The sequence below is a fragment of the Colossoma macropomum genome, unplaced genomic scaffold, assembly GCF_904425465.1.
Source record: "Colossoma macropomum unplaced genomic scaffold, Colossoma_macropomum, whole genome shotgun sequence".
NCBI classification, from domain to species: domain Eukaryota; kingdom Metazoa; phylum Chordata; class Actinopteri; order Characiformes; family Serrasalmidae; genus Colossoma; species Colossoma macropomum.
The window spans coordinates 16,144,681-16,170,607 of record NW_023494805.1 but is presented as its reverse complement, the minus strand read 5'-3'; the positions used below and the strand labels follow the sequence as shown (position 1 = coordinate 16,170,607).

The following is a 25,927-nucleotide window of genomic DNA, read 5'->3' as shown; positions in this document are numbered from 1 at the left end:
CGGTTCACATACAGTGTGAAGCCACATTTAATGAACAAGATTTCATTTCTCTTTACAAGACATGGCAAGCACACATTGAACTCAAAATTAGTACACAAGCAGTCCAAAATATATGACTAAAAAGGTTTTACTTACAAAATGCAACCAATAAATGTAGCAAATTCACAGTCTATTGGCGGTCTAAATAATACATAGTCAAAAACTATTATTTTGACTGTTTTCCATAAAACATACAAATTCTTTGCAGTACAATGTCCTTCAAATGAAGAAGTTTCCTTATTTTAAAAACACAGTTGTTCACACTAGAGCTATGATATTAGCATTGTGTCAGCATGTGTTGCAGCTAGGGCTAGGCAATAAGATGGTATTTATTATTATTATGATAAATTATTTCACAACATGCTTTTCTATTGTGAATATCGTCAGTACTTCTAAAACACTAAAGAACTGCCTGTTTTGTTACAGTAGGAGCAGAATTAGTCACACTGGATTTAGTGCAGTGTGCTAAACATTGAATAAAAATCATAAAAATGAAATAAAATGGTTTTATAGTCAATATATAGTATTATATAGTAAATATTACATAGTAAATATAGTAAATATGCCAACACTCGTCCTTTTAACCATCTGTTCCAACTTATCAGAAGTCAGAAATGATGAATACCGTGAAATTTCTTTGGAACTGAAGTATTGTGATTTTTATTATATTGCCCAGCCAGTAATGTAGCCGAATAGGCTGCTGATATTTCTCGAGGCACTGAGGTTGCCGTCGGGGTGGATTGTTGATGATGTCTTTATGATCAGGCTGTCCCTCCTCTGAAAACATTTTACACCTGTGGATAATCAAAATTGTAAGACTGATAGACTTCATGGACAGAAGATTTTATGAAGAATGCACCAACATATTGACAGCCCTCTACTTTCAATAAACAAATAGCTGATTGCGGTTTTCAGTGACACTTGCTGTGATTGTATTTGAGAGACACCGGTTGTGGTCAAACAACCATCAGTATCTGAAAACCAGAAGTAGTTATTTAAGATGAAAGGCTATCACTTCATTCTGAATAGCAACGGACAGACTAAATTAGTTGTTGAAGTCGGCTGCTGAAGCCTGCAGTAACCGGTGCATTTACGGGCATATTTCTTGAAATCATACTAAGCTGTATGGTGTCTCACCGATTTGCTGTTGCAAGTACCACAGAGGCAACCAAAGAGGCCATTGACCGCCTGGAAGCCGCACAGTATCACTTCCAAACAGGAAGCCACCAGCAGAGTGCTGAAAAGGCCAATGTTAAACTGAACCACATCCTTGGGCTCCTTGCAGGTATTCCAGATGTCAGGATTTTGCAGGTAGCTGCCATTACTGTAGAGAAAGAAAGAGTTGGTATGCACTTAATAAGAAAGGTGCCAGAGAGGGTCCTGTGGAATGAGAATCTTTTTGTTTATGGCAAGGTTGCCAAAAGTTGGCCCATGAGGATGTTTGAGTTGGCCCACCAGTAAGTTATCCTAACCCTACCCCCTCACCCAAAGATAATTTATACTAGATATATTTTGTTTGATTCTTCATTTTGAAACAAAATGTGATGTAATGTTATACATTTAAAAAAAAATGTGTTTGTATATTGTTTTGTCTTTTTGGCTCTCAGCATACTACAGACACTATATGGCCAAAAGTATGTGGACATGTGACCACCATGTCACTTGGCATTGTGTGTGGTTGTTAGGCTTGTGTGCAGCTGCTCAGCCATGAAAACTCATTTAATAAAGCTGCTGATGCACAGGTCTTATGCCGATGTTGCTTTGAGGGGCAGTTTGGAACTCTGTAGTGAGTGATGCAGCAGAGGATAGGCCAATTTTACACGCCACACCCTTCAGCACTTTGTGGCCCCACTCTGTGAATTCGCATGGTCTGCTGCTTTGTGCCTGAGCTGTTGTTGCTACATTTGACAATAATATCACTTGAAGTTGACTGGGGCAGTTCCAGCAGCGCAGAAATTCCACAAACTGACTTGTTGCAAAGGTGGCATCCTATACCACTACGTTATGCTACGTTTAAAGACCGCATGATTATGTGCTTGATTTTATACACCTGTAAGTAATGAGTGTGGCCAAAACACCTGAACTCAATATTTAAGAGGGGGAATCCACATATTTTTGGCCATATAGTGTGCATGAGCCTCCTACATATAAACATTGCCCTTTGGCTGCCAAAGACAAAAAGTTTAGGCACCCCTGGTATATGGCATTGCTCAAAAGAACCAATTCTGGCAGCTTTGTTTTTCAAAATGTACCATATCAGCTTGAGAACAGAACAGTGTTATCTCTCATACTTGTCATAGAATGGTCTTCCCCAGATGCCTGAGGCATTACTGCAGACGGGTCCATTAGCCAATCCTGCTGCAGCCACACCCAGGCTGTACAAAGCTCCAGCCACACCAATTGCAGCGAAGCCAATAGATAAGAACATCTAAAGGGCAAAGTGCAAAATATGCTGTCAGTGACAGTGATGCTGAAAGATACCCCAGCAAAGACTGTTACATAATTTGTTATAGCAGATATTTTTGATGTGATTACGGAACTTCTGAAGGGTGTTTTAAGTCAAACCTAAAATAACATTCCCAGACTTCCATGTGAAAGTACATTCAAATATATAGAGTATAGAGTGATGTTCATGTGAAATATGGGCCAGGGTTAGGGTAAATGAAGTAAAATGAAAAGCATGTAACATAAAACTCACTCCACATCGGTTGGCACAGCAGCCCTGTTTCCCTGTCAGGTGGATGTGAATGGCTGGGATCAGCACCTGCAGACCAAAAAAAAGAAAAATTCACTGCTATACCTTGAGCCAGGATAAACAGCAAATTGTGCCAGGACTGGAAACCATTTCATGTACAGGTTTAATCAAATGCAGGCCTGGAAGTGGCTTAGAGTATGACATATTCTGAAAAATGAATTAGGCCTGCTAGGTTTGGGGTTAGGATTAAGACCAGGGTTAGTTTAAGGGTTATGGTTGGTTTTAGGATTATATTCAGAGCTAAAGTTAAGGTTAAAATTGCAGCAAGTGTTAGATATACAGTTGGGGAAATTTAAGATGATGTTAATAGGGTTTAGTTGAATGTAAGTTTATGACAAGGTACAAATCTATGAAGTAGATCTACAGTGGACCATCCAAAAAATGCTCCACAGGCAGTAAGAAAGTAATAGAATCTGTAAAAGTGGGTCATGTTTGATTGGAACTCACCAAAATGCCACCTCCAAGGACACCTCCCATGTATTTGACTTCATTTGTAAGACGTGGGGTCTCTTCTGAGTCGTCCTGTGCATACTTTACCATCCAGTCAGGGAAGAACAGCAGTACGTTACAAAGGATGGACACAACAGCCAGAGGATAGAGTGTAATGCCGATAAACTTGGAGCACTTTCCGGTACACATCGTTGCACAAAGGACAGATTAGCACCCCACAAAAAATGCAAAAATTAAGGTTTAAAAATGTATTGAGAAGGAGAAAGTCCGAAACTCGAAAAATTGTGTGTCAAAACTGAACTTGGTTGCAGATCCAGTTCCCTCTTGCTTTCCAGATTTAACAGAGTGTTGAACGAGACCAGTGAGCATAAATACTGTTGATCCAGGAGTTCATAGACGGTGGTGGGGGTGATGAGGTGATAACGCAAACACATCCACCAATCACTTTCCATGTGCATGAGAGAGGTACATCCTTATCATATATGAGCTGTTATAAATGAGACTGGCCAATATATTGTAAATGTTATAAGTTTATCGAAAGCCATGAGTGAGTAGGCAATCCAGATAAGGAAGGAGATGTTCTCAGATGAAACAATAGAAAGGCAAAGTTGAAGAGATTGAGGTGAGAGTGTAAAAGATTACTGCAAAAAAAAGTTAAATAATTAACATCTGACAATTAATATAACTAAATTATCTGACAATCATAATTATTCCACTCACATCCAGACAATGTTTTTATTGTCACTGGAGTTCAAATTGAAATTGTATTGTTGCTGTTGTTGTTATTATTATTATTATTATTATTAATAATAATAATAATAATAATAATAATAGAAGAGGGAGAGACACAATTATTTTTTTAAAATACTTTTTTTTTAATATTACCTTTTCTTTTTAAATATTTGAGCAAGATCCATCTTTTAAAGAAACAACCTATGCATCTCTGTAGGTTTCAAGAAGTTATCATTTCTGAACAATTCAGTCAAAAGTGGAGTGTGAATGTTACTGCTTACACCATAGGCAGGGTTAATTGTAATAGACTGAGAGGCTAATTGTTGTTTGAACCAGACAAGCCTTCCAACCTAAATACATAAAAACATATTCATCAAAATAAATAAGATTAGTAAAAAGAGGCTGTGTCAAATACGGAAATTTATTTTTGACCACAAAGTAGAAGAGCAAGTATAACATTAAATATTGACATGAAAAGAACATAATTTTTATAGAATCTGTGGAAAAAAGTTTTGAATATATATGCAGGGAAATTAAGTTCTTTCTTTGGTTACTTTGGGAGGCCGTGTTAAAACTCCACCAGTCTGTACTTTAGTCTGGCCCTCGCTTAATGTTTAGTTGTTTATTTGCTTCAAAATGGTGCTGTATTACAGCCACTAACAAGTTCAAGATAACAAATAATATTGTGACATGTCTCAGTAACTGAATGTTATACATGATGAAAACACAGTCTTTCATAGTGAATCTAAGGAAATATCTTTTTAATTAGTATTAAATTTGCAGATAAGGTTGCTTGGGAATACCAGAAGATGACCAAAAGCATGTTTACCAAAAACCTGTTTACAGTTGTTGGGGTCCAAAGCACAACTAAATTTACAAAATGTTCTGCCACATGTTGTGCACAATTACACCTTTCCACCAGGGAAGTCTCCAAATCCCCAAAACTTACATAGTGCAGCTTTAACAACATAAAAGGTCTGTTACATTTTGCGCCACTCTCCCTTAATAATGATAAACAATCAATTTTAGGACAGAATCGTATTTTAAAACTATCTTAAAACAATGTCCCAGGCATCAGGCAATGCATTTGTAACCATTTCTTTTAATAGCTAACTCTGAGGGGGGTTTTAGAGGCATTAAACACTTGAGACGTCTGGTTCCTATCACCACCACTGTGAACAATTCTGACTCAGTAAGTTTTTCTAGTTGTGGTTTCACATCAGATCACTCTGAATAACTTTTTTCTATCTTAATGGTTTGATTGCACACACATGTTGAGAAAGATAATAATGTAAATGGTGAATGGTGGTCTTAAACATGCACCCCCATGTTATCTGTGTGTTCTGTCTCTGTGTCCATAAATTCTGACTCTGGATGTGGGCAGCCTGCAGGCAGCCTATCACTTTGGACACTAAAGTGCACTTTATTGACTCTGTGTTCATGTGCATATTAATGTCTGTGTCCTTGGAAAAAGGTGGACTCTGGATCTTATTGATGTGCAGATAACTGCTAAATACGCTGTAATCAAAGAGCCCATAAAGCGTCACTGGAAATTTTTACAATTTATTCAGTGCGCAATCATAAAGTGTTAATCAGCACTTTTTATAATACATAGTACATTTAATGAAATGATAGGTACAATCAAATCAAGACCTTTGTTAATGTTTTCTCATCAGAAGAGAAAATAATTAATGCTAAGAGTCTTAAGAGATCAGTTTGAGTATCTGTACTATTTCTAAGAACAATTAATGCTAAGTGTCTAAAGATATCTATTCTATTTGACAGCACAAAGCATAAAAAGTCACATATTATACAAGTCATACATATTTATGCTGTGAAAACAACCTGTTTTGAATTCACTCTTTCTATGATGTCACAAAAACACAACACATTTACATACATCTGCCTGTTTAGCTTACTGCAGTTTGGCTCCACCCATTTATCTTGACGTTTTAAGGAGTGTTTCAGCATGGACTGCTTTTTGAATAAGGCACAATACAGGGTAACCAATCACAACAGAGAGCCAATCACAACAGAGATTATATATATATATATATATATATATATATATATGTGTGTGTGTGTGTGTGTGTGTGTGTGTGTGTGTGTGTGTGTTAAACGCACAGTAACAAAAACAGCCTGGGTAATTCTAAGGGATAAAGAGATGTTGGAAAATTATCTTGAAAAAATGAATTATGTTGTTGGTACATAAATATATACATAAGATGAAGTGAAGTGGACCTCAGACATTAACTAATCTGAGGTCAGCAGCGTATATTGGCTTGGATTTGGTGTGTGGTTGCAGAAGCTGTTTTAATATCACTTTAACTGAACCTAGGCAGTAGGAGTTTTGGCAGACTAACTTCCTCTCTGAATTAATTGCCACACCAAAACCGTTTCCTTTTAATGTTCTTATGTAACTGAAAGGAACTGACAGTGTAATTTCATTGCTCATTCCAAGCCACATGTTCATAAACAAGCTTTGATAAAATTTAGATAATGTGCTTTTACAGATCAACCACACCCTGTGAACATGCGTTTAGTAAAACTTTGTAGATTTAAAAAGTTGGGAAGCAAGTCTTTAGAACAAAACTGATCCTGCTGCTGGTCCTGTTCTCTTGCGGAGGGTAGGGTCATACTGCCTCCTCATTTATAAGCATTTTATTCTGGACTTTATTAATGTTTTGCCCTGACCGTCACAGTCTCAGTTTACAAACTGCCCAACTGAGAAGAAGAAAGTTCATTAGCATAAACCTCAGACACAACAAATATCTTGAAACATTATCCAAGATTCTTCGAAGTGTGTAAATCTCTTTGTTATCTTAATAAACATTCAGTTATAGAAATATAGTAGGTTCAGTGCTGCTATCTTTGCCACGGCACGATCATTTGAAAACTCAGGGAGAAGTACAATATATTTCAGTAAGGACACAGATTATTTTCTACAGTCAATTGTTACAAATGTTTCACTAAGTTTTAGTCATGAGTGTAACACACTGGGAAACTGGCTATGATCAAATTACATTAGGTGGGCTAATAAACTGGTACTGCATCAAACAAAAGCAAAAATCTATTTAAAAACAGGTCAAATGAATAAAGAAATTTTAAAAATCAAAAAAAATAATTACTGAGTGGTTAAATGACTGAATGACTGGATAACAGATCACAAAATCTTTTGACGTCACTTTAGATGTCATCTTTAGACGTCACTGCAAATCTTTTATTGCATTACTATTTTTACCTTATCATGCTCATCAGTGAGATCTGAGAGAGCGAAACCGCATATAGCAGCATAACACTGCACCCACGCACAATGATCACTAATAAATTATTACGGGAAGTTGGTAGATATATAACCAGGCTAATCTGGGACAGCTGAGCTTTCATACTTCTCTCACAGCCACTCTTTTCTCAAGGTCATTCAACTTTAAAACTATCACAGATCAGTTCAGTTGTTTTCCCTGTAGTCTATTTATATCATTTTTCTTTAATCTGAACCATTGGTCACATCTGGAGTAGTGTAATGCTAAATATGCCCAAAAAGCAGTAAATGTGCAAACACTATCTTGAATAATGACAAGGCCCTTTGTTGTCTAACATTGTTTTTCCACTGAACCACTTTCCACCTGTGCAGTACAAACAGAAAACCATTCCATCTGTACCATCATCCAGCAAAGGTTTCCATAAATACTGTGATGCTGTATGACCACATAATGTCCACTATCGGTGTTCCAGACATAGTTCAGAGGTCTGGATAGGTCTCTGGTCAGGACTACTCTGAACACTTTGAATGGAGGTCCAGGTCCAGGAATGATCACATTTATAGCATTCACATGAATACATGAATCACATGAATAGCATCGGTCTTGCTAGGATTGAGCTTCAGGAAGCGAGCTGTCATCTGTAAAGAGATGTCAGCCAGAGATGCTGTGATATGGCTAGAAAACCTGAGTATTAGTAGGTGGGAAGGAAAGCATTAGTTGGGTGTCATAAGCATAGCAGTGAGAGGAGAAGTCATGAAAGGATATTACATCACCAAGCAGATAAGTGTACAGTGAAAAGACAAGAGGACCCAGCACCAAGCCTTGTGGGACACTGGTGAAGAGCCTGCATGGAGCAGATGTGGACACTCTCCATGTTACCTGATAAGTGGGGATGTCCTGATCAAGTTTTTTTTTTGTCCCAGAGTAATTTAACACTGAGTATCTTCCAAAATAGAGTCTCGATCCGATACTTGTATTTTCCTAGATAATACTGTTATACACTTCAAGTACATTACAGTTATTAAACTCAATCCAATGTATATGCCTGACAACCAAACCAGTGCATTAAGAAAAAAATGCTTGCATCCAAGCTATTCATTAATAATTGATTTTAATTTTTACAAAATAAAGTAAACAAACTAAAGGTTGTCTTCATAAAAAGCTCATATAAATTCCACTTAGTGCAGCATTGCCATAGTAAAACTATAACACTTAAAATGAGTAATATAATCACAGTCCACTTAAAAGTGCTGTAATAGCTTAACATTCACAGTCACAAAAAATAAAAACACAATACTGCTTAGTGCAGCATTATAGTAAAAATAGTATACAATGAACAACAGAAATCTCAATTCCACTTAAAAGTGGTGTAGCAGCTTAACCTGAACATGAAAAAAAAAGGTTTTCAGTAAAACCTGAATATCAAAATAATGAAATCGCATGGTATTCTTTTGTTAACAAGGAATGTCAGTTCTTAAAGCTTTTCTTGGAGCTGCTACAGTTTTTCCTTACTCTCATTCTGTTATCTATATTCTTACTCTCACTTCAAAATGAAGTGAAGGTTCTTTTTGAAGAAAATGAGCATCTCTGCCGTGTTAGCAGCCAGTTCCTCATCTCACCAATGATGTTTGAGACCTCACTAAAGAGGCTCTCACTGCCCACACTTGTACAGGGAGCACAGAGCAGCCATTTAGGAAAATTGTGTAGTATGTGCCCTCCAGTACTGTAGTGGATTTTCTGACCTTGGGATGGTTTGCTCTGTGAGGTAACTCTGCACCTGAACAACTGCTGATGAGGTCTCTCTTTTCTTCTAAGATCTCACCAAAGACACTGCAAAGGCTGCTGCTTACTGTGCTTTGACGTGGTGCCTTTTTCATAGGCTCTGCCACTGGCGGCCCTCCTTGCCTCCATCTTCTCCACCTCTTGAATGAGAGCATGCTTAGCATGCCTCAGGTTATCTGAATTTGTGAAGTATCTGCAAATAGAAAAAAATGATATGTATTTAAATAAATAATAATAAAAAAAAACATCTAACAATTAACAGAACTAAATCTACATAAAAAATAAATAGCTAAAGGGAAAAAAAGAAATTGGCTTAAATGATTGATACTGGTGACTTACATTTGATTCATTATAAAGCAAAATAGACTTTATCATAGCTTTCAAATGATACATGTACTGGACTTGCCTGTCTTTGTATCTGGGATCCACTAAAGTGACGATGCAGTAGAGTGGCTCAGTGTCAAACTGGCTAAAGCGTCTATCCACTGCCACTAGGAGAGTGCTTCTCATCGGCTGGCATTTTCATATCAATATATGATAGTGATTCCAAATGTGTGTAGGCCTGTGGTGAATGCTTAAAATGCCCTACAATCTTCCTTGTGTTAGCCAGTGTGTCTGTGATGCTGCGCTGAGAAAGCAGACCCTCATGTACAAACAGCAGAAGCATATCTCTTGCATTGTCCTGCAAAAAGACATGGACCCACTGCCTGTCTATTTCCCAAGTATTCAGCTTCTACTCGATTGCTTGTTTCATATGCTCTGCTGTATGAGACCCATGAAACTGATGTGTGCAATACTGCACGTAATAAATCAAAAGCAGAGTCAATCCAGTGTGCCGTGAGGCTAAGTAATGACACTGGGGAAACATCAGAACTCCAAATGTCTGTGGTAAAGCCAATAGCAGTCAGATTTGTTGGTCACAAACTTTGTTGTAAATATCCAGCAGGACCCTGATTGAAATGTAGTTGTTGAAAGGTGTACTGTGGTTCCAAAAGCTCCAAATGACAGTGAAAACCTGTATTTCCTCCCACAGTGATAGACTGGTCATCCAAAGCGATGAATTCAGTTACCCCCTCTAATTTTTCTGGCCATGTCGCTGTCTCAAAAAAATTTCTCTCTTCTTTTAGAGGTTTCCTCTGGTGTGGTTGGTGTGGTTGCTTCAGTGCAGCTGAGCTCCCTGAGTAAACTAACTGTACTCTGTTGAGTATTTTTAATGCTGCATCAAATTGGCAGAGTTCTGTTACTAAATCTCATAACATGCTTGCATTGCATCAATCTCCACTTTAAAATATTTCCACATTGCAGACATTTTAGCCACAAATTGTGCTCTCCGTTTCCGCCACCTGTGTGACCGCTGATGTAAAACAAAGAATCAGACCTAGGTTCGTGCTCAATAAAGGCATTACCAATCAGTTAGAAAATGCTTTGATCAGGCCCAATACCGATCTTTGAAACATCCCTACTGATAAGACTGCCCCTCCAGATGGGACTCAAACCACTTCAATGCAGTGCCAGCAATTCCAACAAATAAAAATTTTAAATTTTCTTTAAAAATCATGGATGCTGCATCCTCCAGGCTAAAGAGGAGAGGGACTATCCAGCTTGTTATCAGCACACAGTTCAAAAGCTAGCATCTATGATGGTATGAGGGTGCATTAGTGCACATGGCATGGGTAACTTGGACACCATTAATACTGAACAATATTTACAGGTTTTGGAGCAAAATGTGCTGCCATCCAGATGACTTTTTCAGGGAAGCCCTTGATTATTTCAGCAACACAATGCCAAACCACATTCTGCACATATTACATCAGCATGGCTCCATAGTACAAGAGATCAGGTGCTAAACTAGCCTGCCTCCAGTCCAGATCTGTCACCCGTTGAAAACATTTAGTGCATTATGAAACAAAAAATACAAAAAAGACTCTTTTTTTGAAAAAAGAACTGTTGAGCAGCTGAAATCCTGTATCAAGCAAGAACAGGAAAACATTTCACTTTCACAACTACAGCAGTGTCTCCTCAGTTCCCAAACGCTTACAGAGGGTTGTTAAAAGAAGAGGTGGTACAGCACAGTGGTAAACATGCCCCAATCCTAACCTTTTTTTCAACATGTTACTGGCATCAAATTCTAAATGGGTGTATATTAAAAAAACCAAAAAAAACAATCAAATTTCTTGATATGTTGTTTTTGTACTATTTTCAATTAAACAGATTTGCACATCATTGCATTCTGTTTTTATTCACATTTTGCACAGCGTCCCGACTTTTTTTGGAGTTGTAATAACAGCCTATATCTACTTTACTAAAGCCCACATTAAAAGGCCTATATCTTGGAAAACCACTTTCCTCACTTTTTTTGCATAAAACACTTAAGTTATGCAGATTGTTTCTGTCTCAACTATGTTTTGAACAAAGTACAATACAGGGCAGCCAATCAGAACAGATGCAATTTACATATGTCCATCTTTAAGGCACAATAACAAAAACAGCCTTTTAACTAACAGAAAAAAAGTAATGTAAAAATGAAATATTACTACTTTTAACATCTCATGTAGGATATAAACCCTTCAAGGCCTCTCTTACACTCTGACCCACAAGTTGGTTCTTTAAGGGTTCTTCAGTAAAGAAAATGGTGAATGAAAACTCAAAGAACCCTTTGCATGATTAAAGGGTTCTTCAGAGTGATGGAGAATGTGCTGTAGATGGTTCTATGTAGAACCTTTTTTGAAAAGGCAATTTGCATATATCATCGGTCTTTAATACAGCACCAGAAAGCGTTCTTCTGTTATCTTTAGGCGTTTCTCTGTGAGTTTGAGCAGAGGTCTCACTGCAATGAGCCTCCGTGAGCACTGAGACAGTCTGATGGCGCTCAGTACGAGGCTGTGTTTCAGATTCAGAGCTCTACACTGATCTCCACACTGATGAAGGAGCACTTTGTTTACATTACTGACTACAAAACACAGCTTATATGAGTTCGGGTTGGATTTACTGTAGCTGGTCTAAATCCTCAGTTTTATAGACTAGTCTGTGCGATTTGGTTTTCTACGGAGTCGTGTGAGGGACAAACTGCTGCGTTTCGGCTGTGCTGTAATTGAACTGTGTTCAAACAGCGCCCTCTTGTGTTTAGGTCAGTCGGGTGGCGGGTAGATTTCCGTGTTTACAGAAGAATGAGAGTGTTTTTGCAATTTAATCCAGCAATGTAAATGCAGCGATAACGTGCAGTATTTGTCTGTGCTGAATTATGTGGTTATCTTGAGTTCTTCTTAAAACAACTGAGCAATTAACTGGTAAATGTGTATAAAGAGAATATTTTTCTAGATATGTGGCAAAGTCCGCAGAAGTCCTCCTTTATAATGTCTCTGTATGAGCTATTTTTTCATAGCCCATGACATGTGTCAATGCAATAAATAAATAAATGAAAAAGTGAACATTTCCAGTATGTAATAAAGTAGGTCAAATCGTACAGCATTCGTTTCGTTATTTTTTATATTGTATCTATAACTTTTATGGAGACACCTCAATACAGGGAGACCTTTCAGTGAACAGAGCTGTGGAGACCTAAAGAAATTATAACAACAAGTAGTCTGAAAATATGATCATATGATGTGAAGACAGTATGACAGTTATATTTAATCTTCCTTTAGAGTCCATTTCTGCTTTTCTTACTGATCAAAATACACAGTCAGTGCTCACATGCTTGTCATGCACTGATGTTCAGCAATTGTTTATGTGTTTGTGCTGTCTGTACGTTCCAACAACACAATGCAAGATGGCACACAGTTTTTTAAGTAAAATTCAGCAGTGTGAGGTTTTCTTCAAGACTACATTAGCTACAAAATGCTGATAAGCACTATACAGCCTTTGAATCACAGTTTATTCAGCATTTTTGTGGCTCCTTTAGCCTTGAAAAAACCTCACAGTGCTTTTTCATATCTTCATAACGTTTTTAAATTGATTTAAAGGAACTGCTTCCCCCACATTTTCACTGCTGTCCACAGATCATCCACAGCATTTGAATTTTACTTCTCCACACACTTCCTAGTGTAGGCCCACAAGATCTCAATGAGTTTTAAGTCATGTCTGAATTTCACCTAATGAACTGTGTGCCGTCTAGCACTGTGTTTCTGGAATGTCAGTGTCGTGTTGGGGTTTTCCTCCTTTAAATGTATGGAGTAAATCAAATTGAAAAGCCTGTTAAGCCTAAAAATTTGAGTTAATTGAACTTCAAATAATAAGTTAACAAATGTAACACAAATTCTTCTGTTAATAATGGAAGTTCAAGTAACTCAAAATTTTCAGTCAACCAGGTTACTTACTTTTGTACAGAAGCCTGAAGGCCAGAGATTCACATCTGTTTTTTTCATGATAACAGAATTACCTTCATTTGGTTATTTGAGATCTCAAGTTATTTATATCATTATCACGACACAAAGAACATTGTTTTCTTGAGATCTCATGATATAACAAATGTTATCACAAGAGCAAGAATGTGTCTTATATTCTGTAAACTTTCAAATTATTTCAAAATGAAAATGATTTAAAGTTCAATTATAAAAACTTTAAGGCAGCCCAGTTACTAACCTTTCTAAGTGAAAACATTGTTTTTGACAGTGTAGTGTTGTGTGTGTGATAACCTTTGTCACACACCAGTCGTAAAAATGTTCCAGAATCCTCCCTGTCAAAGTTCAGTGCCCCATTTGTTTTGATCTAAGACAGAGGAAGGAGAGGTATGTTGCTCTTTTCTAAACAAACAATTTTGTTTTGTTAATTTTGAATGTTGTTTTGTTTGTCGTATGTGTTGTTTGGGGTTAATCTTATTAATGTTAGATTTTAATGGTGTTGTAAAGAATGTAAAATAAATAAATCATTTCTCGTCCCTAGTTATGCCATTTTTATGTAAGCGTTGCACCGAGCTAGTAACATGATCTAAGATATTGATTAATTTCACAACTGTACCATTGTAAGTTATCTTTATTTGTCAAATCATGTGTATGATTGATTTGCATAATATGGATTTAAATCACAGTCTGTTGGTAGAGGCTAAGGACAGGTACAGTTGTGTGATCTGATAAACAGTTTTAGATAAACAGATATAATTAAACACAGGTTTTTAACCTGTAATCTTTTCCTCAGACAATGTTCCCAATCAACTGGACAAGCGCACCCTCAAAGAACCCTGAGAATTTGCCAGTGCAGACCGATGCTGCACATTCTGCGCCATGGCATAAACCAATGCTCAATAACAAGAAGGTAGGTTGGACTCTGGCCCTCTTTTACCAGAGGGAACACAAACTAGGTAAATTCCAATCAGCTGCTCCCTGGCAAGCTGTGTCATATTGCATTATTAAAGGGGAATTCCACCAATTTTTCTAAATATCTGCATAATTAAATCATAAAGATGTAAACAGAGTCATTCAGAGTGGATTGATGTGAAACAGTGCACTGTAGAGAAGCTTACAGAGTCAGAATTGTTCACAGTGGTGGTGGTGATTGGAACTAGCACCCAAACATCCAAAATGTTTAATGCCTCCTAAAGCTCCCTCACATAAAGTTATTACACAAATAGTTACAAATATGCTGCCTGATGCCTGAGACATTATTTTACAATATTAGGTTTTTATCGCTATTTATCACCATTATGAATAAAAAGTCAGAGGACACATAGGTTTACTGGTCATTTTGGATAGTAAATAAAATGGTTATATTTGCACTGCAGACACTGCAACACCTGGCTGTTGGGAGGTTTCACATCAAAGCACTCTAAATTACTTTCTCTCAACAACTGAATTATGCATTATTGAATTATGTTGAAAAATAAATGTAATTTTGAACAAAATGAAATGTTCAAAATGGCTAACAAAAGGTCTGGAGTTGGTAGATGTAGCATCTGTGGTCAAATCAACTGTTTGGTACATTTTTAAGAAGCATTAGCTTAGCAAAAAATGTGGCTGATCACAGAAAACCACAGGAGAAGATAACTGAGGAAAAACTCATGAACAAAAACTGTTGAACAAATCAGAAACTCCGTCCAGGGTGTAGGCGTAAATGTGTTTAAAGAGGTAAAAACCCCTAAAGCAATCAAAACAACAGCCAGACTTCTGAATTCAGCCTGAATTCTCAATAACAGAAAGACCAGGTTTTACTTTTATAAAAAATACATGAAAAGCCTGTAGAGTTTAGAGTTAAAGATCATCTGTACCAGAGAGATGGAATGAAGAATGTAAAAGAAGCTGCTCATGAGCCAAAGCACTCTTATCTGTGAAACATTGTGGAATAGGCTTTTATTGGCAAAGCCACTTTAACTTTTAACTGGGGCTACAGGTGGTCATGGGGCCTATGGGTTTAGGTACCCACAGCATCCATAAAAATCTAGAAACTTGTTTTTACTTAAAGTGCACACACTGTCAGCAACTTCCTGTTCTGTCATTCAATCATCTTTCCATTGCGGTACAAACTTAAGCAAAGCTAAAGTTAGCTTGTTGTTCGCCAGGTTCTCATTCAAATTTTCTGTTCCACCTTAAATGGTGCTGTGACTGCTGCACCATTTAAGGTGGAACGGAAAATTCAACTAAGAAGCTGACAAATAGGACACCAGGAATATTCTTGATTGAATCTTATAATGTAGTGGAAGCTTACATCTCACCAGTAAGTGTTGGGCAAACTGCATCTCTAAATTGTCACCCACTTGCCTCAAACTATGTTGAATTGTGACATCATCAAAAAATAGACTTACTTATAGGGTTTCTGATACTGTGTGGCATACTGTTATCCTTAAAAGTGGGCAAAGTACAGACAAAATCAGCCTTCAGATGGACCCCTACTGTTTTTAGCTGTTCATTGTACTTTTTTATCAGTCAAGACATGTTTGGTGGCTGAAGTTTGTTTTTGTAGTTTTGCACTGTGCAAGCATGTCTTGGCTACATTTGGAGTAAAGGGGGAAGATGAAACTCAGCTACATTTGGCGTGAATGTAGGGGGAAAGTGTGTATATTCAAAACAGTCATGGTTGCATTGTATCTCTATAAACTGAGAACCATCTAAGTTCCAGAATACAGCAACATGATGGTAAATTTTTTTTTGTTAAAATGAACTTTCTTTCTGTTGTAGCCTGACCTCAAGCCAATTCAAACCCTGGAAGAGTGTGTTCGGTTTCTCACAGACATGGCCAAGGAGACAGAAGATATTAGCAAGGTATTTGGCATTTCATTTCCATCTGTCCTTTAACAAATTTAGAGAGTATGCAGACATTAATGCAGTATTAAGTTAGACCACAATAAAGAGATCAGGCAAGAGGAAATGCACTGATGTATACACTTTATTACCTTCAGGCCAGGAAGAGAAGTACGGAGGTAAAAGACAAGAATGCACTGGGTAAATCCACCAAGCCTGATGGTGTGGATCATAGCAAGAGCCTAATTCTGTCTTGGGCTAAAGAACTGAACAGCCTCAACCTCTCAAAAGGAGTGACAAAAAGAGGATCAGTTCGAGAAGAGGTTGCACACAAAGTGAAGAATAAAGAAGAGCCTGACAGCTCAAAGGACAGTGAGATGATCATGAAGTGGGCAAGAGAACTACAGAGTGTCTCAAAGGTTAGATAAAACTACAAATTAATTGGTAAAATAATACCACCTGAACTGTTCTTGACTGTCCGATCTGAATGTGCATGTATGTTGTACATACAGAGTCTGGGTGTAACAGATGATGACTTAAAGCAGATCCTTAATAATCACAGCATGGAGCAGCTGAAGCTAGTTGGACTTCTCCCCTTCTTGGAGTTTGTGGTATGGTCTCTTCTGTCCCAACAGTCTGAGGTAAGAAGAGAAGACATTTTTCTGCATATTTTAAAGCACATTATGCACATGATGTGACTTTGTGTTTGATTAACTTAAAAAAATTGAAAAAATGAAATAGTATTTGTGACTTGAGCAAAAGTTTGGAGATCCCACTATGTCAGTTCTTAGTAACACTCCCTTTGGCAGATATCAGGCTTACAAACGTTTTTTCGTAGCCAGCTAGGAGTCTTTCTATTTTTATTTTTTCTTGCAGAACACTTCGAGTTCTCCAATATTCTTGGGCTCTCTTGCAAGCACAGTATATTCAAGATCTACCTACAGATGTTCAATGATGTTTGAGAACAGGGACAGTGAGGGCCATTCCAAAAGCTTCAGCTTGCGTTTCTTGAAGTAGTTCATGGTGATTTTTGAAGTATGTTTTGGATCATTGTCCTGTTGCCCGCCAGTTTTCAGAACGAGCTTCCAGAATTTGCTGATATTTAGTGGAATCTATTCTTCCATCTACCCGTACAGCTCCCTGTATCATTGGCTGCCATATAACCCCCTGAGGCATAACAGATTCACCTCCATGCTTAACAGTTAGCAAGATGTTATTTTCATTAAATGTTGCTCCTTTTTTCTACATATATAACTTTAGTGATTCTGGCCAAAGAATCCCTTTTCTACTTCCTCAGTCCACAGCACCTGTTTTCCAAAATTCCTTTCCTTTTGTTTTCCATACTTCAGACATTGACTTTTGTGAAGTTTCCTTCTGATGACTCTTCCATGGAGATCATGTTTGTGTAAGCAGCGCTGCACAACAGCATGATGCACCACCACTCTTGTGTCAGCTAAACCTTCCTGCAGGTCCTTTCCTGTCATATGGGGATTTTGCTTTGCCTTTCAGGCCAGCATACAGGCAGTTCTATTGGAGAGTTTTCTTGGACTTCCAGATCTTGTCTTAACTTCCACAGTACCCCTTAATTGTCATTTTAATGACATTTTAAACAGTGGAAATTGTGAGACGGAAGCACTTTGTAACCTTTTTATAGCCTTTCTCTGCTTTGTAGGCATCAGATGCCTTTATTTTCAGATCCTCAGCCAGCTGCCTAGAGAGGCCTATGGTTGTTGAGTGTTAGCACAAGGACTGAATTTATTACACTCATCAACTCAGTTTTAGTAATTATCATTTAGTTCTGAATTCCTTTTTTATGACATAACTGCATTATACTTTGTTGAGTACAGCTTCTGTACTGCTTCATGTCCTCTTAACTTGGAGCTTTAGCATTTTATTTTACATCAAAGTCAAAAAGGCAAAAATAGTGTATAGCAAATTTCAGTTTCTCTGCTGATATATGCGGTTTTATGTGTCACTCCTACTCAAGTTGTTTTTTGGAAAAGTACATATATTTTTACTTGAGTCATTATTTCACCAACGTAACAACACTTTCACTTGAGTGTGGGTTTAGGCTACTCCCTCATTTTTGTACTTTCTTACTCAGGAGCACATTTCAAAAATTTGGTTGTCAGCCAAGCAGAGACGATGGAGAACAGGTAAGAGCTTTCACTGTGTTTACATTAACATTATTGATGGATTTTCACTGAGTACGCCTAAATCTCCTGACTGTTGGTGCTTGTTTTGTGCCCTTAGTCAGCAAGAAATATATTCCAAATTCAGGTAGGAAAGAATCATACTATGATAATAATACTGATGCATGCATACAACATGAAGATTATTGATATAAAACAGATTTAAATAATGACTCATAATGACCCATAATTTCTTTCATAAAGTTTGGCAGTGGATCCAGAGTGCATCAGGTAATAAACAAACAAATTATGTACATACAGCACATATACATTAGTACATGTTAATCCAGTAAGAATCAACAATATCTCTTAATGTGTTGCATCAGCTGACGTCCATCTAGATTCCAGCTCCTGCCCTCCTTGGTTGTGTGTGTCTGAAGACAAACGGGAAATGTGTGAGCGGCACAGGCCACACTACCAACAGGACAAGCATCAACAGTTCGACGAACTGTCCTGCATTCTTGGGCTCAATGGCTTCTCTAATGGAAGGCATTACTGGGAAATACTGGTACCAACAAACGGATGCTGGAGGTTAGGGGTGACGTCTGCATCCGCTCCCAGAAAAGGCAAGTTCCAGATAACTCCAGCAACAGGCTATTGGACTATTTATAATGGGCCCAAGAATCTGTGGGCCTGCACAGACCCTTATACCAAGCTGCAGGTATCTCTACAGCCTCAGGTGGTTGGAGTCTATGTGGACTATGAGGAGGGACAGGTGTCCTTCTACGATGCTCAGAGCAGGCTCCACCTTTACACATTTACACAGATATTTGGGGAAGCGCTCTTCCCTGTGCTCATGTGTCGAGATGGGAACGCTATGCTGAAAATCCACATGCCACAAATGTCTGTATTTGCTGAAAACTGAGCAAAATTAACAAATGCAAGAGAATGAACATCATAAGACATCTGTTCAACTGCAAATTACAGTTTTTTTCTGTTTATTGATCATATTATATTCTATCTTCTCTCTTAATGATTATACAGGAAAATGATACAAAATGATCTAAGGATCTATAAAAGTTCTATAGCATTGTATAATATTTCTGTATAATATTTCTATAACAGTCTATCATCTTCATATATTATTCATGTAGTGCTGTCTATAATATTTGTGCAGTATCCTGTTGTAAACTACGGAAATTGTCTGACTTTACTATAACATTCTTACTGGAATCCTATAAACATTCCTGAAAAATTACTTGTTTTTTAAAACCTGTATTGCACATGTTGTTAAATACGTCGTTCACTTTGATCAGAACAGATTTACAGAATCCTTAATATATATCTTGCACTGATATTTTTTTACATATGTTGGTTATCATGTAAATGAGCTTTTGTATTCAGTATAATCATTGTACAATAAATAGAAGTGCACATTACACTGTCATTCTGACTTGCTGAAAGTTTTATTTTTTATGAACTACATTATAATGCAGAACATATTGATGTAGGATTTCTGACAAAGAAATGCAACCTAGACCAAATATATAAATAATTACACTTTAAATTAATCTGGAGTGGATTTCCAAGTACTGATCTTTCCAATCCCAGCAATTGTTCCTGACAATCATTCTGCACACGAACACGTTGTTTTCAGGTGTTTTCTTCAACCAGTAATGAGTGTTTCTGTCACTACAGACAGTTAAAAAAAACTGAAAATGTCTTTACCATGATAAAGACCTTTTCACTGTTTTGGGGCATAAATAGTAAACACAATAGCCTGTTACATTAGCCTTAGCAGATAGCTAATATATATAGCTAGTATATCAAACTGTATATTAAGTATAATAAAATACTTTACTTTAAAGCTATATGGTAAGGCGATGGAGCAATTTTTTTTAAATTCAGAAACACCTAGACCACAACTGTGCATGTGCTCGTTGTCTAATTTATGTTTCCATTAAAAGTAAGTTAGTTAGTAAGTGTTGTGGTAAGGACATGTGGGACAGACATATTTCTAAAAAAAAAAAAAGACATAAGCACTTACAATGAACACTATTTCAATATGTTTTGATCTAATATTTATATATATATATATATATATATATATATATATATATATATATATATATACATATATATAATGCAGAAGCCCAGTGTAAGGTCAGTACTGAGCTCTTCTCGTCTCCAAACACACGGAAGGTTTTAACTGGCGAACACACCGTGTGACGTCACGCCTGCGCATTCGGTACAATGGCGGCGTCCGAGGGAGCTGAAGCTGCTACCTCCTTTATGGATCCCTTTAAAGACTTTCTGGTGAATTATTTAATGCCAGAAAAATGTTACGACGAATTTTTCCTGAACTTTAACTTCCTGCACGGTAAGAGGGGTTATTTATGTCTTAAAGGAGACCGAGACTCTGAGATGTTGTGTTGAGTTGTCGGTGTCTCTGAACTCTGAGCGGAGGGAGACAGAGAAACTCTCTCAAGCGGCTGATACGGAGGTGAAAACCTGTCAGTGTCAGCCGATTCGGGACATGGTCACGAAGAGCTGAGTGAAATGTGACTCGTTAATTCGGTATTAAAGAGGAAATAAATATGCTGGTTTCATCGCTGGCTAACTTCAGCTGTTCTTTTGCTGCGACCTGTCAGGACCTGTCATTCTCAGCCCTCAAGGACACAAAGAAGGATTTATCCTGGTTATAGTAACATTCATTTTATATTAGTTCATACTTGGGTAAACTGTTCCTTTATTAAACTGAAGCACACATGTAAGGGATTATTTACCTTCTGTGTTTAGCCTCTGTATGTTAGGGGCGTGGTTTTACACAGGGCACATTTTCATTGGAGAACTCTTCGTTTATCTTCGGCTGTTTTCGTAAACGTGGCCGAAAGCAAATTTCGTTCTACCAACGTATCCAGACGTCCCTTCTAATTAGTGAGTTCGGCTGCTTTAAGGTACACCCAATAGAATGGGAAGCTCTGGAGCAGCTGCACATGAGCCTAAGGTCACCATACTCAGTGCCAAGTGTTGGCTGGAGGGGTATAAAGCCCCCCCAGCACTGGGCAGTGGAGCAGTGGAACTGTGTTCTCTCGAGTGATGGAGCTCCGTCCAAATATAACGTACTCACCTAATCTTAGTTGTTTGAGATAATCGCAATTATTTAAGCTGACTGCAATCATTTTTTTCACAGTCATTATTTTACTGCAATAAACAAAATGTGAATTAATTTTGGTGAATTGAAGCAAATAAATGTAATAAAAGAGAGCAAAAAACAAAATGGTTGTAATTTCTAACTTGGTGCTCTAACATTTAGAGGGCACTGCTGAGTAATGTTTCTTTATTTAGCTATGTAAATATGTAGCTAATTATAATGTATTTAGTATGTTTGCTGGCAGAATGAGTGCGCAGAACAGTGCGCGCACAGTATTGATTCAACAGTATAACCAATGTTATCTACTAAGTAAACACAGCTATCAAGTAAGGTAGCTAATCAGCCAGTTTGGGCACTTTAGGTTTGTATTTTAATAGTTACAAACAATTAGTAAGCAATTATTTATATGACAATTAATTGTCAGCTAATTAATTAATTGACCCTGACAGCCCAAGTACCTGACCTCACTAATGCTTTGAATGAATGCAATCACATCCTAACAACAATGATCCAATATCTAGTGTAAAGCCATCACAGACAATTAGAGGCTGTTATTCCAGCAAAGGGAGGACAAACTCCTTATTAATACCCTTGGTTTGGATATATAGTCAAGACCCCATCAGAACTAGAAGTTTGGTGTCTGATGGTTGTTTTATGTCTCCCCACAGTGGACTGTCTGAAGATAATTATAAGCAAAGGTCTGGGCATTGGAATCATCCTTGGCTCTGTACTGGGTAAGGAAAAGCTACTGTTTACAACCTTGGCTATGTTTTGCCTTCTCTTACCAGAAGTTTCTGCATTCTTTATGGTTCATTTTCATTTTGCTCTTCACAGTAAAGCTGCCTCAGATCTTGAAGCTCATTGGTGCAAAGAGTGCTGAAGGCCTGAGTTTCAATTCTGTGCTGCTGGAGCTGTTTGCAATCACAGGCACTATGGCCTACAGCATCGCCAACAGCTTCCCCTTCAGGTAGACCTGTATGTTATGCATCAGCAAAGCACTTTTGTTTATTATATGTACCTACACTGAGGAAGCAGCATCCACTTTCATTCATTCCTGGGGCATCTACTTAGCAGCACATTTCCACACTTTTGTTCCAGAAAATCTGAATGTAAAATTCACAGGGACTAAATTACTGTAAGCATTCATTACATTTCTAATCCACAGTGCCTGGGGTGAGGCCTTATTCCTGATGTTGCAGACAGTGGCTATTGGGTTCCTGATTCAGCATTATGCAGGATGCACCATCAAAGGTACAGAAAGGAACATACAAGCCATACAAGTTTTGACAAAGTTAACTAGATGGATTTGCAAAAGGGACCAGTTGCACAGATTAAAGATGTATCAATAAGATATAAAGATTTGTCTTTTTGTAGGCTTTTCATTTGCATATATTAGCTCCAATAATTTTATGTTTTTTTTGTTTTTTTTTTGCAGGATTGAGCTTTCTCGTAATCTACTTTGGCCTCTTGGCTGTCCTCATATCTCCTCTCACTCCTATGTCTGTTGTTACCGCCATGCAAGCCTCCAACATGCCAGCTATCATCTTTGGACGGGTATCTGAATAATAGCTATAGACTGCCTGAACTCATTGAAAACCTAACTTCATTAAAGAGTGAATCGAATAAAGGAGTTAACTCACCTTTTCTTTCTATTCTCTTGTTTCAAGCTCATTCAAGCTGGCACAAACTACAGCAACGGTCACACAGGACAGCTGTCAGCCATTTCTGTGTTTCTTCTGTTCGCCGGCTCCCTGGCACGCATATTCACCACAGTGCAGGTACGCTTACAGAACTTTAAACAGGAGATACAACATCTTATTTACCCTGCAAAAATATATATTAGCAAGTGAAAATACCTTGAATGTAGGCAGTGTATCCAGTTCTTAACAGTATGAGCTATTCTTAGCTAGTGCTTAGCACATTACTCAACCTATATCTAGACAGTCTTACTTTTTAAGGGGCCCATGTCCTACATTTTGTACTTTATTACCTCCCCTGAAGTCCTCTTAAGACATTTGTATGGTTTTATTTACCCAAAACAGTCATAATTACATGATCACTGTCCAACCTCTCTTTATTCCTTAGTATTAAACAGGCTGTTTTTGTTACTGTGTCTTTAAGACAGATTTATGTAAGTGATTTTTGTCCTGATTGGCTCTCCTGTATTGTGCCTTATTCAAAAAGAGATATGGGCTGAAACACTCGTTATAACAGCGTAAATGTCGAGGCTAAACCACTGTAGGCCGAATAGGCAAATATTTGCATATGATTTGGTTTTCATGACATCATAGAAATGGTGAATTTAAAACTGACTGTTTTTGCAGCTTAGTTCCCATATATGGACTGCGTGCACTGGGAAGTGAATAGTTAGTTTTGAAACTTTAACAGTGTTTACATACTTATTCAAACACTTTTATTTAAAAAAACTGGGCCCTTTAAGGAAGCTTACCAAGTGGAATTAATTCATTGCACTGGGAGATTTAGGCATTTCTTTCTTTAAAAAAGTAAAAATGTCCAGAAAAAGATTGAAGAAGCTCAGGTGCAAAGTACTAAGACAGTGTATCTCAACATTGCATGTCACCTATATATATATTTTTTCACTTAAGAAAATGTTTTTTACAGTGTAAACTAGTCATAACACAGGAAAACTGTTAGTTCACTGTTTTTGCATATCCCAGTATATCAGGCCTAGAATGTAGCAATGTTGGAAAGTGGTACATTCACCCTTTCACACTGATAAGGAGATCACATTTAAGATGCAGTCTGAGCATGATTATGAGTGGCACAGAGAGATTTGTTGAAAGAGACACTAATCTATGCACATAGACTAACAGTCCATTCTCTGTTTTCCTGTGTGTTTCTACAGGAGACAGGTGACTCTCTGATGGCTCTCACGTACATCATCTCTTCCTGCTGTAATGGACTGATAGCTGCTCAGGTCTTGTATTACTGGAATATCAGTCCAGCTCTGAAAAAGAAAAAGGAGTAAATCAGCTCCAGAAGAGGCTTTCAGTGACGCACTGGGAGGCTAATACCTCTACATCCATTCCAGTTAACGTGCTGCTCTGAACAACCGTAGAATCTGCTTCTTATCTTAGACTGTAATCGGTTATCAATGACATTAGATCTAGTTGATTAGGGCAGCAGGTTTCGCTGTATTGGTAAATGCACACTTCGAGCAAGCAAATGGGTAGAGATGAATGTATGCAATATTGTATACAGATGGACCCCCATCGTTATGCTCATTCTCTAAAGTGCACTGATGAGGCCTGAAGTGTAGGACCAAAATGCAATTCTCAAAGATGGACCCCTTAAATTGAACAACTGAAGAACTAATATTTTTTTTTCCATTTACTATGTAGTATCATAGCTTGCTATAACTAATCTATTCTACTCTTTCATAATTCCTTAGCTCAGGGAAGGGAACACTGTCTATCCATGTTTTAGGAACTTCTTCACTCTCAGCATTTACTTTAGACTTAAAAATGTGACTCTATGGGGTTTTCCCACGACTTTGTTTGTGTGAGAGTGTTCCAAGTGTTGAGTATTGCCTCTCTTGAGTTTTATTCCAAATACATGTAAACTGCACACTCAGAATTTTGCTTTTTCCTGTTGTTTTTCATATTGTCGCTGTCATAACTCTCTTTTTACTTTTTTATTACACAGTTTGAAAATGTCAGCTTTGTCTGAATATTTCATGATAAATGGACCAGTACAAATACAGTCTATGGTAGAAATGGTCATATTAATTAACATACCTACAAGTTAAGAATTTAATAAACTCAGCATTTCTGAGAAACAAGGTTTAGTTATGACAGTGATGATATCCAGATTTCATACTGTCAGTTTTATTGCAGTACGGAACAGACTGAATTACTTTAATTGTCCAAATGGGAGCATACATTTTAGAATGTAGTAAAATCTAAACAGATAACTGAGCGATGCCCTTTGCACTTTGTCTTCCCAGCATGCCTACATTGCTGTCTTGAAGGGTGAACAATTGGAAAACACAACAAAATAAACAAACAAAACAAAATAAATGGTTGCAGGAAATTGAAATCCTTGAACCGAGTGCATTTTTGTTTGAACTGGTTTAATGCTGTTTTTGTTGCTTCGTCTGTAGTTTCAGTTTTTCATTTAAGCTAATTCTGATTGGGCAAAATAATCAAATTTAATTTGCAGTCCATTCGCCTTTTTCAGGTGTATTGGTTCCACATATATTAATAGCAAGAATATAATAAATAACACTATAAAAACATATGAATTTGTTTACTGAATTAAGCATAGCATTCACCCCAAAACCGTTTTTTCTGTTATGCCAATGCTTAGTGCTTCTAAGCAAAACAGGAAATGGCGTGTGCTTGCGTGGATTGATTTTTGCCTGTAGATGGTAGCAAAGTAACTGCTTGCTTACCACACATACTCTCCACACACTCACACACACTCACACA

General features: G+C 37.5%; 3 protein-coding genes across 3 annotated transcripts; 2 read left to right on the top strand and 1 right to left on the bottom strand.

Moving 5' to 3' along the window:
• Positions 1-111: 111 nt before the first annotated feature.
• Positions 112-3,617, bottom strand: zgc:172079 (uncharacterized protein LOC563398 homolog). Its single transcript, XM_036597056.1, has 5 exons — positions 3,242-3,617; positions 2,738-2,803; positions 2,331-2,467; positions 1,177-1,363; positions 112-833 (listed from the first exon to the last, which is right to left on the bottom strand). The coding sequence occupies exons 1-5, from the start codon at positions 3,431-3,433 to the stop codon at positions 828-830; spliced, it is 588 nt and encodes a 195-aa protein (XP_036452949.1). The 5' UTR covers positions 3,434-3,617; the 3' UTR covers positions 112-827.
• Positions 3,618-13,670: 10,053 nt separating this feature from the next.
• LOC118826563 (E3 ubiquitin-protein ligase TRIM21-like) lies at positions 13,671-19,769 on the top strand. Its single transcript, XM_036597568.1, has 9 exons — positions 13,671-13,748; positions 14,155-14,271; positions 16,128-16,211; positions 16,349-16,609; positions 16,703-16,831; positions 18,295-18,346; positions 18,444-18,470; positions 18,587-18,613; positions 18,709-19,769. The coding sequence occupies exons 2-9, from the start codon at positions 14,158-14,160 to the stop codon at positions 19,245-19,247; spliced, it is 1,233 nt and encodes a 410-aa protein (XP_036453461.1). The 5' UTR covers positions 13,671-13,748; positions 14,155-14,157; the 3' UTR covers positions 19,248-19,769.
• A 764-nt stretch (positions 19,770-20,533) lies between these two features.
• On the top strand, positions 20,534-25,516 carry mpdu1b (mannose-P-dolichol utilization defect 1b). Its single transcript, XM_036597175.1, has 7 exons — positions 20,534-20,702; positions 22,145-22,210; positions 22,311-22,443; positions 22,642-22,727; positions 22,912-23,030; positions 23,144-23,254; positions 24,343-25,516. Exons 1-7 carry the CDS (start codon positions 20,576-20,578, stop codon positions 24,463-24,465), a joined length of 765 nt encoding a protein of 254 aa, XP_036453068.1. The 5' UTR covers positions 20,534-20,575; the 3' UTR covers positions 24,466-25,516.
• Positions 25,517-25,927: the final 411 nt, after the last annotated feature.

What these genes read in the sequence shown, in the direction of transcription:
- zgc:172079 (XM_036597056.1), bottom strand. Translation starts at nt 3,433, where the DNA reads ATGTGTACCGGAAAGTGCTCCAAGTTTATCGGCATTACACTCTATCCT. An exon ending in TCCTTGGAGGTGGCATTTTG is followed by an intron (nt 2,804 to 3,241) that starts GTGAGTTCCAAT and finishes TTTGGTCTGCAG; the next exon opens with GTGCTGATCCCAGCCATTCA. An exon ending in GCTGTGCCAACCGATGTGGA is followed by an intron (nt 2,468 to 2,737) that starts GTGAGTTTTATG and finishes TTTGCCCTTTAG; the next exon opens with ATGTTCTTATCTATTGGCTT.
- LOC118826563 (XM_036597568.1), top strand. Translation starts at nt 14,158, where the DNA reads ATGTTCCCAATCAACTGGACAAGCGCACCCTCAAAGAACCCTGAGAAT. An exon ending in CAATGCTCAATAACAAGAAG is followed by an intron (nt 14,272 to 16,127) that starts GTAGGTTGGACT and finishes TTTCTGTTGTAG; the next exon opens with CCTGACCTCAAGCCAATTCA. An exon ending in GTGGATCCAGAGTGCATCAG is followed by an intron (nt 18,614 to 18,708) that starts GTAATAAACAAA and finishes GTGTTGCATCAG; the next exon opens with CTGACGTCCATCTAGATTCC.
- mpdu1b (XM_036597175.1), top strand. Translation starts at nt 20,576, where the DNA reads ATGGCGGCGTCCGAGGGAGCTGAAGCTGCTACCTCCTTTATGGATCCC. An exon ending in TGCAGGATGCACCATCAAAG is followed by an intron (nt 22,728 to 22,911) that starts GTACAGAAAGGA and finishes TTTTTTTTGCAG; the next exon opens with GATTGAGCTTTCTCGTAATC. An exon ending in GCATATTCACCACAGTGCAG is followed by an intron (nt 23,255 to 24,342) that starts GTACGCTTACAG and finishes GTGTTTCTACAG; the next exon opens with GAGACAGGTGACTCTCTGAT.